Below are 18,407 nucleotides of genomic sequence, written 5' to 3'. Positions count from 1 at the left end.
TACACATTAATCTGTTCTTTAACATTCCCTTGCTCTTACTCTATTCTTTTCTGTAAATGTTTGTAGACTATGAAATGTTTTTGTTTTTTTTATTCAATGCTTGATTTCATTAACAAAACGTAACATTCTTGTTTTGCGCTTGCTGGCACAGTTTATAATTGCTTCTAATCCATCTAAAGCTCACCTAGAAGAACCTTGTGGCTCTTAATTTGCTGCAGAAATGCAGTTATTAAATCTTAGTCATTTAATAAAAATGAGTTTTCAACGCACATTAAAGACCAAGAATGTTAGGAGCACGTTTTTTGTTCCGGGGTGGCGAGTTTGATTAAAATTGATGCAGCACAGTAGTCCTGCAGATGAGTGAGTATATAATAAGGGACGATGAGTCGTAAGTCACTGGTTAAGTGAAGAGCACAAGTGGGTTCGTAGGTGTAGCTGAGAGCTGAAATATGACAGTGCAGCATTGTGGAGAGTTTTATAGACTATCCAAGAATTATTCCATTAAAATTTGTGCTTATATTGACATGCAGTAAAATCTAATGGGTATTCCACCTCTGAAATCTTAGGAGTTCTGTTCTTAATATGCTAAACTTTTTATTATATCACTAGAACTGGTGACTGTTCTAGTACGTGGTCCAAGACCCAAACAAGGAGGATTTAGTGAACGATGTTCCTGGTTCTATTCTGGACTGGGATGCATCAGCCCTAGACCAAGACTTGCTCACCCCTTACTAGGATGTTCAAAGCAGTTTCTCTGGGTTCTCAATTTCCCTCAATTGCTCCAGATGCCCATAATGGTTATACCCAAATCAGGCAAAGATCCTTCTGTATACAGCAACTTCCACCCTATTTCCTTAATTAGTATAGACCTAAGATGTATGCTCAAGCTCCAACTCCTAGATTGTAAACTAATATTCCAACCCTCCTACATAAAGAACAGTTAGGCTTTGTCCCTGGCTGTGAGGCCAGGGACAACCTCTGCAAAACCACGTCATTGATTGCAAGAGCTGAACAATCCAGGACCCCTTTCTCTTAACCATAGATGCCAAAAAGCTTTTCATGGTTCGTTGGGGGATCCTGGAGGCGATTTGAGAAAATTGGACTAGGTACTCGTATGAGGGAATTGATTATGGCACTGTACAATCATCCTACTGTACAAGTTAGGATTAATGGATACTGATCTGCCCCCTTTTAGATTTGAAATGTGACTCTGCAGGGCTTCCCCATCTACCCCTACTTATACATACTAGTTATGGAGACTGGCAAATCCACTTAGACAGGATGACTCCATCATAGTTATCAGTGTATGAAACACTAGGCAAAAACTGTCTCGCGCCATTACCTAACACAGACCAAGGTCGCAAGCACCTTATATCCATATCCACGGATGTAATCCGTGTCTGAAGAAGGTCGAATGTATAGACCGGAACGTTAAACCTATTTTGGGATTACTATTTTTCACTATATGTGAAAAAAATATCACTTATTGCATAATACCTTGGAGTGCTGATTTCCCATTTCTTTATACGTTGGCGTGGAAGCCTACTCATGCACCCTTGAAACACTGAGTGCTACAGGATCAAGAAAGTACCTTTTTTATTTTATTTTTTTTAAGGCATAAACTATGGCTCTTTGCAAGTGACTTGCTAGTCTACTGATCCTCCCCCAGATTATAGGGTTACATGAGTTTGGAAATTGAATTTGGGAAAGTCAGAAATGTTAAGGTCAAAGTCTAATCATGAATACAACCCTGCCCAGGATGGACATGAACTTTTAATACAACTTGCGCTAATCTAATATACCTAATATTATATTTTGTCTTGTATTGCCATATTCGGAGACCCATAACTTCTTGAGGTACAGACTACTACTTGATAGTAGTTTTTTTTTTTTTTTTTTTTAAATTCCGTTTTTTGGGGGGAAATAAGGTGACCAAAAAGAAGCAGTTTTTGTTTTGTTTTTTGACAGCGTTCCCTCTGATACTCTAGGTTAAATAACCTTATTTTGGAATTGTTTGGACATTTTACAGATGCGCTGATACCAATTATGTTTGTTTTACATTTCTTTTAGGGAGAAATCTTTTTTTTTTTTTTCTAACTTTATCCTAGAAACTTTATTTAAGTAATTTTTTTTTTTTTTATCAGTCCCACTAGGAGTCTTAAGTATTGCAGTATATTGCACCAGCTATCCCTTGTTCATTGCAGTGTACTGTGCTCTTAGCCTCTGGGATTTCCTAATAGAAAGATCAAGATGGCAGACGTGGGGGGCCATCATTACGGGGCCATCATTTCTATTGACCTCGGCACTTAAGTGGTTAAAAGTCTGATCGGAATTATCTCCGATTCTGGACGTTCGTGCGAAGTGCCAACTGTAATATACAGCGGACGCCCCGTAGTATTGAGCAGGCTTAGCTCATGAGCTGCATTTATACATCCCACCTACCAACTATGACTATACCACCAGGGACCTGGTTACAATACCACAAATTGCATAGCTCTGTGCACTATTTGACACCGTTTTCCAGACTCAATACTCCGCTCACACCATTTGAAAAACTTATTTCTTCTCGTTTCTTCCACACAATCTCTTTGGTCTACTGTATGCTACGGCGATTACAATACCACTTTTGGAGATTGTCCGCAGCTTCCAACATGCAAACCGCCAACACCGCTGATTAGATGTAATAGATGTGGAAACATACCTTTTTGGACGTAGTCAATGCATAACTGTAAATAATTGTTTTTTATTTTCCCATGCTCTGAGCTCTAATCCCTCCCCACTGGTGTTGACTGTCAGCTCTGGATAGACTGGCGTATGACTGAAGACCAGTAGCGTCGACCGTCAACTGACATTCTTACTGGCAAGTTAAATCACCTTTTTCTCACATTTCTCTTCCCGGCCTTTCACGTTCCTACCCTGTTAAAATGATCGTTTCCATGTTTACACAGGGCAATTATCAGGAACAAGAATTCTGTGAAAGCTTGTTTGCCCGATAATTGACTGGTGTAAAAGGGCCCTTAGTCAGCTGCTAGTTAAATGCCGGCCATTGAGATAAATGGCCAAACATGTCACTAGTGTCCGAGGTCTGCCAGAGTGAGCCGCTGCTTGATAGTGGCTTTCCAATGTGGGTCGTAAAGGCTGATCCCGAGTGGGGGACCTCCTCTATGATTTCTGTGCTTTAATATGGAAAGTGGTTGTTTTTGATACAAACCCTTTTTAAGTACATTGTTCTATTATTAATATAACCTAAAATCTAGTCTCTGTAACTGGTTTCTTTTTATTTATTATTTTTCCCTCTATTTGTGGTGTTCTGCTGTAGTGAGGTGTTGAAATGTTCCATGCGCTCATGTGTAGATGGTGTGTATTGCAGACACTTGGGCTTCTAACCAATGAGACATGTTGCAATCTAAGTGTTAAGAAGGATATAAAGTTTTGCTAGTCATTATAAACGGCCTGAATTTGGTGCTACAGACAGGAGTCATTTACTGAAAAATCCTTCCTCTGACAACCGTTAAAGGAGTTCTCAGAGATTTATATAAATATAGCTCAATAAACAAACCTAGACGTGTGGTAATTTCCTAGTTCGTTGTTATTGAAGGTATATTTTGGAGAACTCCTTAAACCCTGGCTCTTCTAAAAAAAAAAAAAAAAATTTAATTTCCTGTCAGTGGGCATCCAAAAACAACCAAACCACTGTGTACTTTTTGTCAAGATTTTTTTCTAATCAGATGTTTAGCCAAGCAAATAAGTCTGTGCGAACGGATTCTCAGACCGTGGGGGACATCTATTAAAAATTCTCAGAGGTTGTCCCACCTGGATATAACCCCTGTCAATATGCTGTTCTGCAGCACAAATTATTAGAGAATATAGATCCGCTGCGGTCGTTTGATGGACGGGGAGGCTTACTACTAAGAAAGGATTGTGCAAGTCAGTCAGCACATCCTAGTTTTTGTAAACGCGAACCCACATATTTGCTCATACGGCCTTTGGGGATTGTGTGCAACAATGTATTTTTGCAGTTTTTCCTTGGCCAACTTCTCTTTCTCCTTTCAGGTGAACCTCCCTAGCTCCACAGATCTGTGCTTGGTACAGCAATGCATGTGCTGTCAGGTGTACGGATTCGATAATAAAACCATTGGGTCATTTGTGTCACATCAGGCCCAGCAGCTGCAGGGTATTGTACACATACTTACGGATGCTCGCACACTCATACCCTTAGAATTTAAGGAGATGAGAAGGACCATGCTCAAGGCTCGACCAAGCTATCAGGGTCTTGTTCCTTGCAAGGCATCAAATACCTATTCATAATTGATAGGGATGACCTGGGATTCTACAATACTCTGTCAGAAGGGAGGAACAAGGAAACCGATGCTCACGCGAGCTCCAGCTAAGAAGATTGGTTCTCTTCCAGCACCAGAAAAATAACTCTTTTCTTCATAAGTTTTTGTCATTGCTTAAAAAGCCCTTTAAATATTATTATTAATAGTGGTAGTAGTAGTGTATTCAACAAATGTATTCAGACACCTTCCCTTAAAGGGGTTGTCCAAGATTTAATGACGTTTAATGCTTGCAATTTATAAATGTAAATACATTTGTAATATACTTACATTTTCCAAAGTGGCCCCGTTTCTAGATCCTGCCGTGGGGAACTTGACGGGTGACGTCACTCTCTGCACTGGCTCTGGCCGCTTTGTTGATCTTGAATTCTTTGCCGGATATACGACGCGTCACTTGTGACATGGTGTATATCGGCTTGTTCTGCTTCACACCGCGTAACGCGCATTCGCTGTCACTGCTGTTCTCGCGGTCCTGGCTGTTCTCGAGATAACAGCAGGGGCCGCGCATTACAACAGAACAAGCCCATATACAGCACCTAACAAGTGACGTGTCGTATTCCCGGAAAATAATTCAAGATCAACAAAGCGGCCAGTGCAGAGAGTGAAGTCACCCGTCTAGTTCACGGCAGGATCTGGAAACGGGGCCACTTTGGAAAATGTAAGTATATTACAAATGTATTTACATTTATAAATTGCAAGCATTAACGGTCATTAAATGTCGGACAACCCCTTTAACACAGGAAATGTTTTTGCGATATATTCGAGAACTGACCATGTCAGATTTATTGCAGTTGGTGTATGCCAGGGTATTAATAATTTCAGCATTTTGATTAAGTGTTTTCTTACATAATGTATTACTTCTCGAAGTAGGGGGTCTAGTTTCTTTCAGCCGTTTGCCTGCATATCAACTTTTCCATATTTTAATGAGGTTATTTCTCGATGTGAAATGTGACCGTTTCTTAATGTGAGTCATGTCTATAAATATTCTTCGTTTCTGGACTATCGTACGATCTTATGGCTTTTCCCTTTATACATTTTCTCAATATGATATTCACTTTAAGATTTCGATGTTTAGCATTTTTTTCTCATGTTCTTACAAGGTCACAGTTAATGGTTGCATTTAAAATACGGTTCGGAAACCATGTATTAAACTCGCCTTCTTTAAAAAACAAAAGAGCTGTAAATGGTTGTATGATGGAATGATTAAGAAGTGGCTCCATTTATACGTTTTTAAACCAAGAATAACTTGCTTACTGATAGGCTTTCACACGATCAGCTTGTTCACACAAGTGTATTTCGTATACATGTTCATTTTTTTAATACCAAAAATCGTATAGGATCCAACAGTTCCTGAAGTTGTTCAAACAATAAATTCATATTAAAGTCTTGTAAAAGTTGAGCGCATATGGTCCTACAACTAATATCGTCTGTTAAAATCAAATTCTAATCTCTGACCACAGGAGGGGATGACTTGGCACTGCCCTACTAAATCTGGGACACTTGTAAAATATCGCTGAATGGCAGGGGTTTGACTCTAACTACCACTCTGTATGCCGCTGTCTGTCTTCATTTGCTTTTGGTCACCATTGCAATAAGAGATTTTGTGAATACATTGAAATTAGGAGCAATACTTTACTGTTTGTATTACTTGAAATTCTGTATGAGAACTTCCGCATTTCACTGCAATTAAAATGCTAATTCTCTAAACTGTGATACATTCCTGTGGCAAGCTTGAATTAAGTTACAAATTCAAAATTAATTCCATTACCATTTAGTAGCCACTGTTTCTGAACACCAAATCTGACGTTTCTGTGACTCTTGAGGTTACTTATTAGGAAACTAGTTCGTATTAGAAGTATCGATGTAATGCAACAAATTGTCTTGTTTCATGCGCTGTCCTATATTTTCAACAGTTTGGCATTTTCTTTCACTGTATTTTGCCTGTTAATCAAACTGATGCAGTGAATTCCTTATCTGCAGAAAGCCAACCACGGATGTCCTAAGTTTAGTGCTGAGTTCACACTGGGTGTCTTTTTGTTTTTAACAAGTTTATTTTTTATTTTTTATTTTTTTTATTTTTTTTGGTAAACTCCCTTGTCTCAATGAGTTTATCAACCTAAACAAAAAAAATGCAAGTTAAAAACGCAAGCTGTTTCGCACCGCTCCTCTACGCCGTTTTGCGCCGCTCCTCGGTGCAGTCACACGTGGCAAATTTTGTTGCTGAAATTATCTGCAACTGGAAATCAATCCTATTCATCTGAATGGAGCTTGCAGAAATCAATGTACCTGCTAAAGAGACCACTATTCAGATGGCTGACTGATTTTCAGTCGCAGAAAATTTCTACAGCAAAAATCTGCTGCGCGTGACTGGACCCCGATGCTTAAAGGTCATACTTGGAGGGCAGAATTGTATGTTTGCTTTTCTCTTTTTCTGCATGTAGTTTTATAAAGCTCTTTCCCCCTACCCTATGCTATGAAACTCGCTCTACTCACAATGTGCAAGCAATTTCTTATTGTGCGTACTGCTGAGCATGTGAGGGCACACTGCATAAAATAGATTTCTCTCTATTTTTATGGTCTTAAAGCTTTTAGGATTATTACCCGCTCTTAGAAGCTGCTTTTACTTAACTTCTGGAGTTTAGATATTTTCTTCCTTAACTTAGCCTGGTGATTATAATCTCTTAATGTTAGAAAGCCTGTCTTGTGGAGAACCAACTTAGTAGTATTTAAATGGACATCAACTTTTCAAACAACTTCTGCTAATCTAATAGTATACCTGATATAGATCAACTTTGTAGTTTACTGTTCAAATTGAGTTTTATCCATGCAAATTCTGTGTGAAGTTACTGCCACCAGATGTCTCCCTTCCTGTAATTTGCTGTCCATCCCCTGCTGTCAAGCAAAGTCTGTCCCTAGTTACAGGGGCAGAATTGGCAGACTGCAGAAAGTAAGGGTGCTTCTCTTCACTGCCTGCTAATATAAGTCTTTGGAGAGGGGGAGGAGAGCAGGGGGAAGAAGCAGGAGCAGAGGAAGAAAGACAGACTTGCTGCAGCTTCCTGGTAAGTTATATCTCACCCCAGTGCTGGATTCTTAGCTACACGTCTCATTACTGCTGGATGTCCTCCATGCTGCTGCAGCTTCTAAATATTTGATAGAGTATGGTTCTCCTGTGTAGTATAGAAGTCATGATTGCCGTTGGGCTCCACCCACTAGCTCGGAGAAATGGTGCCTGCATAGGGGAAAACTGCTAGAAACTGTCCAGAAATTCCTCATGTACACACATGACCGCTTATTCTGAAAAGTCACCTGAAATGTTAGGTACGCTTTAAAGTGGCTCTGTCACCACATTATAAATGCCCTATCTTGTACATAATGTGATCGGCGCTGTAATGTAGATTACAGCAGTGCTTTTTATTTAGAAAAACAATCATTTTTGATGGAGTTATGACCTATTTTAGGTTTATTCTAATGAGTTTCTTAATGCCCAACTGGGCGTGTTTTACTTTTTGACCAAGTGGGTGTTGTGGAGCGAAGTGCATGACGCTGACCAATCGGCGTCATATATTTCTCTCCATTCATTTACACAGCACATAGTGCTCTTACTAGATCACTATGTGCAGCCGCATACACACACACACATTAACGTTACTGAAGTGTCCTGACAGTGAATAGAGATCACCTCCAGCCAGGACGTGATGTCTATTCAGAATCCTGACACTTCGCTAACGTTTGTCTGTGATTTACAGCAAGGCAAGCGTAAACTCGCGAGATTACGTTGTAAAATGTCATTTAAAACGAGATTACGCTTGCCTTGCTGTAAATCACACACAAACGTTAGCGAAGTGTCAAGGATTCTGAATAGACCTCACGTCCTGGCTGGAGGTAATGTATAATTCACTGTCTGGACACTTCAGTAACGTGTGGTGTGTGTGTGTGTGTGTGTGTGTGTGTGTGTGTGTGTGTGTATATATGTGACCGCACATAGCGATCTATGTGCTTTGTAAATGAATGGAGAGAAGTGTATGACGCTGATTGGTCAGCGTCATACACTCCTCTCCACAACGCCCACTTGGTCATATAGTAAAACACGCCCAGTTGTCCATTAAGAAACTCATTAGCATAAAGCTAATATAGGTCATAACTCCGTCAAAAATGATATTTTTTCTAAATAAAAACCACTGCTGTAATCTACATTACAGCGCCGATCACATGTACAATATAGGCCACTTCTAATGTGGTGACAGAGCCTCTTTAACGTTTATCGGATTGGTTTGTTAGCTCTAGTGTTATAATTCAAAATAATTTCTGCTCATTTGATTTATAATCGGTACATCTGCTGGTTTTGTATAAATGTTAGTTGCCCGATCTAATGCCTTGGTTGTTGATAGAATGTCATACCCAATGCAGCAAAATAAATTCTGATGTGAAGTGTTTTCTGAGACCTGTAGGGGAACCACGACTCATATTCTCAGCATGTCACCCATTCCCTTAGGTCCTGTTTATTGAGTTTAAACATGGAATAAAGCACAATCGTTTTCCTGCAGCGGCTGAACAGTAATTGAAACAGGAAAAAAATAATAGTTTTTTTTTTTCTTGATAGATTCTGTTTTAGGAGTATTTCACTTGGATCTGTTGTAATCTACTGCAAATGTATGGACTTTGAAATACAAAAGCAGACCTGACGTGTTATATATCCATACAGGTAGACTGGGTGCAGCAGCAGCAAATAAAGAAAAGGGTTAAAAGACACATTCAAGTAGATCCTAACCTTCTGTACTTTAATGACCCCATCTGGTCTAACATGTGGTATTTGGTAAGTACACTCAATGCTATAATTCTACGATCTGCTGGGTGCCAGATGAGCCCAAGAATAGCAAAGTCCTAACATGCACATTAACTACAGGTGGTCTTGGCACTATAGACATTTATAGATCATTTCTAGTACATTGATGTATTATTGCTTCCTTATGGTGGGGCAGAAGTGAGTGATCTTCGTAGTGAGACTTAGTTGAAGGCTATGTAAACCTTTTTGTTTTAGGAGGAAAAAAATAAATGTATTAGTGTTTAATGCAATGTTGTAATTGTTTATTTAAAAAAAATGCTTTACTTTTTGAGATACAGCTTCTATGCATCCTGGATACATAGAAGCTGTATCTTGCGATGAAACCTGAATCCGTGACACGCAGGATCCAACTTTAATTTGATCGATAACCGGTGGATCATGTGTGTCAGACATACAGGACCCACGGTCATTAAAGCAGTCCCGTTGACCTGACTGATTCAGACCTTCTGAACTGGCAATCTTCCGCTGACCTGCGATTTGGTTAAGATTTTTTCTTTTTTCTTTGTTTTTTTTTCAGCATTGTAGCGATAAGAGCAGCCGGTGCAGGTCAGAAATGAATGTTATGGCTGCTTGGCAGAGAGGCTACACTGGCAAAAATGTGGTTGTTAGTATCTTGGATGATGGAGTGGAGAAAAATCACCCAGATCTTATTCACAATTACGTGAGTATAAGCATGTCGTGTGCAACCATTGACCCAATGTGTGTGTGTGTGTGTGTATATATGTGTGTGTGTGTGTGTGTATATGTGTATGTATATATATATAATGTATCATCCGAAAATGACTTATTTCAATCAGGTTTCTATCTTAAACTTTGTATTTGTTGGTCGTTTTTGTTTAATTTTTTTTTTCTGACTGTTCACACTGGCCGACAAGAGTAGACACAATAGGCTGATGCTCGCTGCTCTCTGTAGCTCACTGTATATAGATGTGTGCAAAGTAATTTCATAGAAATGGGTGGGTAATTTAATGACCGCTCTATTACATTACTGGAGTCATAGGTGAGGCCGGATGTGTACACTAATTTACATAGATCTGTCTCTATTTGCAGCTCCGTTGTCACTCCTTGGGGGAGAGGGCCACCAGTAGGGAAGTTTTAAAAATAAAAAATATATACATACATTTTAATAAAGAAAACCAGAATATTATTTCTCTTCTATAAACTTGTAGCTTAAGTAACTAAAATTAAATACATGAGACATTCCTTTTGAATACCATTATGACTGGGTCCTCCATCTGAAACCTCATTCACCTACTTTGGGTTGAACGATTGGAAATTCCTAGTTGGGTTATTAAGGAGGAACGCTATATGTGAATCAGTAAATGTTTCAATGTATACATCTGTTATAAAGGTATGTTTCTACAAAGCAATGAGCTATTGACTAGGTAATCTTCCAATAGCCTCAAGGCATCTGCCATTGGTGAAGCAAGGATGGCCTCACATTGTGGCCATGTAATGCTGAAATAAACTGGATGACCTATTCTGTAGTACATTTAAGTATGAATAGGCGGTGTGAGTTAAGCGCCTTCATATTCTTCCTCCAGAAGCAATGCTTCTAGGTGAGAATATCTCGGTAACATGGCGTGAGATTGGCGGTACACTTTGGGTCCATAGAATTGTAGATATGCCATATTATTGATGCGTACAATACTGATTTTTATACAGCTGGGTGCATTCTCGTGGGAACTTGTTTTCTAATAAAGGTGGCTTATGCTAGTCCTTTTTTTTTTTTTTTAACCTTTAGGATCCATTTGCAAGCCATGATGTGAATGGGGATGATCAAGATCCAAGTCCAAGATATGATGCCAGCAATGAAAATAAGTGCGTACTGTATTAGTGTATGATTCCTGGTAAACTTAAAACTGTCTTTAGGGTATGTTCACACAGTTTTTTGTGTCAGATTTTAATCTGCCTGCACGAGATTTGCGGCGTTTTTCGCCCACGGCCATTGAGTGCCGCGGGCAAGAACGCAGTGAAAAAAACGCTTTCTCTGCCTCTCTTTGTCAATAGGAGGTCAGAGACGTAAATGCCCGAAGATGGGGCATGTCACTGCTTTTTCCCGCGAGCTGGTTTTACCGCTCGGAAAAAAAACTCCTCCGCCTCCCATTGAAATCAATGGGAGGCGTTTTCGTCTGTTTTTTGGCGTGTTTTCCGACACTGTTTCCGCGTCAAAAGTGTCAAAACTCCGTGTGAACAGGGCCTTAAAGTGTATTTCCATCCAACCTGACTTCCGGTGTAGAGGGACCCTTCTACACACTGGCGGTTCACTGTTCAATGTGCAGGAGTGTCTCTACCCGCTCGATGTCAGGTCGGGCAGGAGATCACATGTGGAGGTACACTTTAATGCTGGCACACCTGACAGTGCTTTCATTTTATTCTGTCTAGTTTTGGTTCATCATTGCTAGTTGTGGTTATTGAGGGGTTAATAACTGAAGTCTATTTTTTCTGATTAACCATGCGGCTTAGATTTGCTCGCTTTAGAAAGCTGTGATGGGCACAAAAGTAATTGCAAACTGAAAAGTGTGCTCTGATAGTGTGAAGTTTTACACATTAGATTTTGTAAATGAACAGAATGCTAAACTATCTGCATGAATTTCATTTTTATATTGCACTGTACGATTATGACTAAATCAACTAAAGGAATATCTAGTTTTCCTACCATAACTGGAGTTTACGAATGTAATCTGCAGTCTTGGGAACATGGCTTAGATCTGTGACTGAAATCTCCACCTTGTAGCCACAAAGATCTTATTTATGGAATTGAGTTATTAGTGGTTCTGTTATCTCACCAAAATTGTTGGCTTTTACATTTTCCCATAAATTATTGTAATCTCTTTACAAGTGGGAGAACTTTCCAATAATAACTCTTCAGGCACTAGTGTTTCAGATCGCCTGACGATTGTGATGGGATTCAGCAGCCTCTGCTGTCCACTGACGGAATACATGCTGCCAGATGTCCGCCACTGAAGGCATGATCAGGGCAACAGTGGGTCGTTTGCTTGCAAACAGAGAATTGTGTTTTCATCAAAATTGTTCCAATTTAGTCTTCCTTTTTAGATTTATATCCTAGAAATATGAGGCAAGTTTCACACCACTGCTAGTCTCCATTCCGTCAGGGTCGCCGTGTTTTGAATGGCAAGAATAGTGTAGCCTTCTATTCTTGCCATAAAACAAATAAAAGAAACCTGATGTGAACACAGCCTTAGTGGTAGAACATATACATGTCTTTAAATGTAATGTGTTCAGATACAATGTAACTGCGCTATTATTCCCCCCCCCCCCCCTTCCTATATTCTAGGCATGGCACTCGCTGCGCTGGTGAAGTGGCAGCATCTGCAAATAACTCCTACTGCATTGTAGGTATTGCATATAATGCAAGGATTGGTGGTAAGTTTAACTTGTACTGAAATATTATACATAAGGTATATTTGCCCTTTTTTCTTAACAAACGGTATTACCTCTTAGGTTACCTGTATATGAGGCAGTGATGGTGTGGCAGCAAGCATGCACAAAAATGCATCTTAAAACGGCAATATTTTTTTATTTATTTTTTGCATACATTTTCCAAAGCTGCAACAAAAATGGCACAAGCCTTCAACCAATATGGCAGGATGTAGTTTATAAAAAAAACAAACAAAGAAAACACATCTTGTCATGAAATATTGCGGTTTTCATCTGCACTGTAAAAGGGATTTCGGAAATCCCCATTTACTACTGTACATTATTTAGCTGCGGTGCTAGCTCAAACTGGTCTGTATTAATGGAGCTCTAAACCTAGAAATGAACGATCAAAGTAAAGGAGATAAACTTGCTCACACAACAATCTTCTGAATGTTCCTGAACATGCCACAGAAATCCTGCAGTGAACACAGGTTATTTTCCTGCTGAATCCCCACCATTTTCGGCTGGGAAAAAGCTTGGTAAAGTAGCAGTTCTTTGATAATCTGTGTGTTTTACTACAGACTGGGGTACTGGGTGGTCTCCAGCCAGTTGTCTTACAGCTAGGCTCAGAATTGGGAGGAGTAGGCTGATCATCCACTGGAACGCATATAGAAGAACTCTTTATATATTTCTTAATATTAATTGGACTGAGACCAAATGGAATCGCAGAAAAGCAGGAGAGGTTTTGTTTTTGTGTGGTTTTTTTCTTGCATTTTTTTTTAGCTCTTTCCTTATTAGATGGTGGTTACTGTCCACCAAGCAATCTTTCATATTCACCAAATCTGATTGATTTTAGCAAATCTGTCTGCTTCTTAAATGAATGGTAAAAGGGTAAGGAGGCATCAGTCACACCCCCCACCACCCTGGGCCCTGCTATCTAAGGGGGCCTAAATGCCCTCTGCCACAAAATAAGAGACCAGTATTATGAGTGGTAGGTGGGTTCCCTGGTTAAACTGCTAAATTGAGGCACAGGAGTTTCATGTTACACCTTTGATTGCTTTACTATTTATGTAATTTGTTTTCATCTCTTTCACCAGCTTCTTGAATTGTTAGTAAATGGTAAAGCTTTATAGTTGTGTTGGTGCCCTGCAGAATGTCACGTCACTTCACTTGACATCGCAAACACGAAACAGCCCAATAACTTTTTTTTTTTTCTTCTGGCGGTTGTTTCAAACGAAGCGCCCCTTAATTGTGATAGTGCTGCCAGCTGCCAACATTCCTGCTCCTATTTCCATGCTCCAGAGAATACTGAATTGGTATTAATGTTGCTCAATGCTTGTTGTGCTGTAGTGTTTGTATATAAATAAGTCTATTCACAGGGTTTGAATTGTTCCTCTGATGCCTTGAGTGTGAGGACACACAGCTGTAGATGTCTATATTGTGCGTCACCTGCTTCTGGGCAATGAGCTGGAACATGTACCAGGGGAAAGCAATAATTAGTCACACTTGGTTGGGTTGCTGTGTATTGTGCTGTTCATTCTGTATCTCACTATGTTCTTCATGTGCTGAGATCCTGGCAGAGATAAGTAGCGCGGCTTTCCAATGATCAGCAAAGGGGGGTTAAACAAGTCATTTGAATGGGTCACTGCTACACATTGCTTTTTCTGTTGCACCGCCACTCAGATTAATATGAAAGATTATACAATACCTGGTGGATACGAACCACTTCAGAACACCAAGTTTTATTATTTTTTTAAGGCAATCGGTTTAATGCAATTCCTGCCGAATTAATTGGACTAATATCAATATTTCCTATCTGTCCTTATAGAGCAAATGTGGTCCATCAGTCCTTGAAGTACGTGTGAACTAACCATGCCTCCTCTTACTGAATTTTGGAGTTGGTCATAAACAATCAGTGTTTGTAGAGTTGATCTTAATAATCCATGGTGGTCAGTTGGAAGCTCTACATCTGCTTTAGTTATGTTACAAACCAGGAGCTGCTTCTTTCACAAACTTTCACAAAATGTATTATTTGGAGTTTATCCATGATGAACAGAGATGTGGATTATGCACCATAATGTGTGAAGTACATAAATGTGCTACATTATTTGTGATTCACAGCAGAGTGGAAGTGCTAAAGTGTACATATTACATTCCGGTAATTATATAGTGTTGTGTAGCTATATTCATAATTAGAATCAAAGGAAAATGGGTTCACATGTTTTCAGAAGTGTGATTTCAGTCCTCATGGTGACCTCCTTTAGATGATCCCCTTATAGTAAAACTCTTGGAGTCCATTGCTATGCTCTGCTCCCCGGTACTAGGATCTGGGCAGGATTGTAAAACTTTTTGTTTTCCAGAAACAACCGCTCAACACCAGGGGCTTTCTGGGTCACCAAACCATTAGACAGTTGCAATCCGGATCCACAAATTACTAGACACCCCATGGTCTGTCTGAGGCACCAAGCCTTTGTATACCAGCTACTGTTCAGTAACAAACTGTAGGAGATGCACAAGTAACAATGGCGTGCACAGGCAGGAGGATGTTGCTGCTACTTCTGACAAAACTATGCTTGTTATGCTCTAATATTACACTGACCAATAAGTGCAGTTGCAGGAAGCATGATAGCCATCTAACTTCCCTGTCCTCTCCACAGAATCGTGAATACTAAAGGCACTGACCACACTACAGAAGTTCTCAGGCAGACTTTAACCCCTCGTCGACATGTACCGTACATTTACAGCACTAGCACTATGTAGTTGGCGCAGAACGCTGTGTGTACAGCACAGAGATGGTGAGAGAGCTGTGTATTACCGCTGACACACTGCTGCAATGGCCGGGATCACAAATAAAGCCCATGCTGGCCATTTAACCCCCTCAGATGCAGCGGTCATTAGTCACTGCAACATTAAAGTGGAAGAACAAAGTCAACCCATTCACATCTCTTTAGGAAAGCCCCCAGGTCTGCCAAGGATGTATGCCTCCGGCAGTGACTAGTGGCCTGCCTATCAGTTTTACGGGAGTATTGCCGTTTATTTTGTAAGCGATCAATCACTTGGTCAAATCCCCTAGTGGGACAAAAAAAGTTTAAAAAAAAATTTGCAGAGGAAAAATGAAAAGAATCCAAATAAACCAAGAGCAAAAACATTCCCCCACCTTAGCAAATTCCCTCTTTTGCTAAAAAAAATATAAAAAAAGACTACATAATTGGCATCACTGAAACCGTAACAACCCGTACTGTAACACTAATGCATTATTAAGCCCACCCAGTGAGTGTAAGAAAAAAAAGCCCTATGTACCTCAAAATGGTACCAATAATTTTATTTTTTATTTTTTTTAAACCTCCCACCTTCCCCTCCAAAAAAATAAATAAATACGTTTTACATGCAATATACTCTTGTATTTAATGCCATTTTGTGGTACATACTCATCCTGCAAAAGCAATCCCTCGCATATCTACGTTGACGGAAGGATAAAATAAAGTTATGGCTCTTGGAGTGCAGTGATGAGAACTTAAAAATTGCTTACTCAAGGCCAAATTTAGCTGTGCCTGTAAGGGGTTGAGGAACGAGATTATCATAGACTCCTCCTCCAATATATCTTGGTGAGTAAACAAGCAAACTGGGTGCAACCTAATTTTTAGGTCTTTCGAAATCAAGGATCTCTATATATAGTTTTGGTTCTAAACTGAAATGCTCTTTATTATCTCTGGCATAGTACCGGCAACCCCGATTTCTTTGCCTCCGATTGATACTGTGCCACTGTTCTGGCTTCTTGATTGACCTGCAGATATTAAAGAGAACAGTCCACGACCCCAAAGGCTACCAGCAGGCTATCCTCCGGTGAGATGTAGGGTAAGTCACTGTTGCTAGCTGGCTGACCTTTTTTTTTTTTTTTTTTCCCCCTAGAACAAATACCATTTGCAGGTAATAGATTCCTGCAAATTGTATTTGGTTTGTCAGGGAGACGCTTACCTAGCATCAGCTCAGCTATTGGATAGAATGGCACACACCAACCCCCAAGTTATAGGTGTTAAAGAGGCTCTGTCACCACATTATAAGTGCCCTATCTCCTACATAAGGAGATGGGCGCTATAATGTAGGTGACAGCAGTGCTTTTTATTAAAAAAAACGATCTATTTTCACCACTTTATTAGCGATATTAGGTTTATGCTAATGAGTTGCTTAATGCCCAAGTGGGCGTGTTTTTACTTTAGACCAAGTGGGCGTTGTACAGAGCAGTGTATGACGCTGACCAATCAGCGTCATGCACTCCTCTCTGTCTGCTGTGAAGTCTTATACTAACACATTAACGATTCTGAAGTGTTTAGACAGTGAATAGACATTCCACGGTATGTCTATTCACAATCTCTGCACTTTGTTACTTTTCTGTGGCACTTATAGCAGAGCAAGCGTAATCTCGCGAGATTACACTGTAGATGACCGGTTACGAGATTACGCTTTGCTCTGCTGTAACTAACACAGAAACAATAACGAAGTGCAGGGATTGTGAATAGACCTCCTGTGGAATGTCTATTCACTGTCTAAACACTTCAGTATTGTTAGGCTGTGAGTATAAGACAGCACATAGTGATCTAAAAGGATCGCTATGCGCTGACTAAATGAATGGAGAGGAGTGCATGACGCTGATTGGTAAGCGTCATACACTCCTCTGTACAACGCCCACTTGGTCTAAAGTAAAAAATACGCCCACTTGGGCATTAAGCAACTCATTAGCATAAATCTAAAAATGCTAATAAAGTGGTGAAAACAGATAGTTTTTTTTAAAATAAAAAGCACTGCTGTCACCTACATTATAGCGCCGATCTCCTTATGTAGGAGATAGGGCACTTATAATGTGGTGACAGAGCCTCTTTAAGCTTTAGACGGACATCAATAAAATTTATTAAAAGTGCTCTGAAGACCATCTTGCAATTTTGAGTGATCAGAAAAGGAACGCTCCTAGCTGTGGAACAAGAAGATGCAGCGCTTCTGAAGAGTGTGACTGAAAGGTTGCGGCATAAATGCCTGCTGCCTTCATTGCAAAGAGGATCAACCATTTTGTGGCATTTATTGAGACCTTCCTGCTAGGCCACATTCAGACGAACGTAGCTAACTTCGGAGGTGAAAAACTGCAGTTTTTCCCGTCAGAGATGCACCCGTGCAGAATGCGTTGTCACAGATCCCACGTAGACTAGTCTATGGAGGGATGCAGGAAAATAGGACATGTCCTATTTTTTCACGGACCCTTCACACGCTCTGTTAAACAACGGTTGTGTGAATGGCCCCACTGAAATACATGAGTTCGTGGGACTGCCGTTTTAATGGCCATCACACGGACGAGATACACGCTTGTCTGAATGAGCCCTAACGCTGGCTCGAGGTGATAAACAAGTTCATCGCTTGTCTTTTGAAGTTTAGACAATTTAAGATAATCCTGCAAGACTTTAACCAGACAGTCAAGGGTCACTGGATCAATAGAAGATTCTAAGTTGGTGCTGTCATTCTCCTTCCATTTAACACTATGTGAAGACCGCCCAGGGTTAAAGAGGACCAGGGTGAGTACTGCTATTCTGGCTACCATAGCCACAGCTAGAAAACCCAGACCACTTAATACCCACACACCCTCTGTGGGGAATCTGTGAGGGAAAAGTCACTGAGGAAATCTAACAGGCGTTCTACATCACAAGTTGTCGAATATTTGTGAATGGAGGGCCTAGAGGCTGCTGCTTCCTTTAATCTTCTCCGATAGACCTCGTTCTATGTGAAGTTGGTAATTAATGGGTTTGGAGCAGAACCTATAGACTTAATGGTGTTTAAAGACCTGACGTGATCGAAATTTATGA

The 18,407-nt window shown here is 40.1% G+C and overlaps 1 protein-coding gene across 2 annotated transcripts in view; it reads left to right on the top strand.

Moving 5' to 3' along the window:
- PCSK6 (proprotein convertase subtilisin/kexin type 6) overlaps window positions 1-18,407 on the top strand; it is a 241,797-nt gene that overhangs the window by 104,337 nt on the left and 119,053 nt on the right. For both annotated transcript variants that reach the window (XM_075858267.1, XM_075858268.1), the window contains exons 3-6: window positions 9,040-9,150; window positions 9,698-9,841; window positions 10,925-11,001; window positions 12,479-12,567. In XM_075858267.1, the coding sequence (XP_075714382.1) occupies window positions 9,040-9,150; window positions 9,698-9,841; window positions 10,925-11,001; window positions 12,479-12,567 (421 nt within the window). The remainder of the gene's footprint in view (window positions 1-9,039; window positions 9,151-9,697; window positions 9,842-10,924; window positions 11,002-12,478; window positions 12,568-18,407) is intronic.

Source organism: Rhinoderma darwinii, chromosome 3 (genome assembly GCF_050947455.1).
Source record: "Rhinoderma darwinii isolate aRhiDar2 chromosome 3, aRhiDar2.hap1, whole genome shotgun sequence".
Classification (NCBI taxonomy): Eukaryota; Metazoa; Chordata; class Amphibia; order Anura; family Rhinodermatidae; genus Rhinoderma; species Rhinoderma darwinii.
This window is presented reverse-complemented; position numbering and strand designations above follow the sequence as displayed.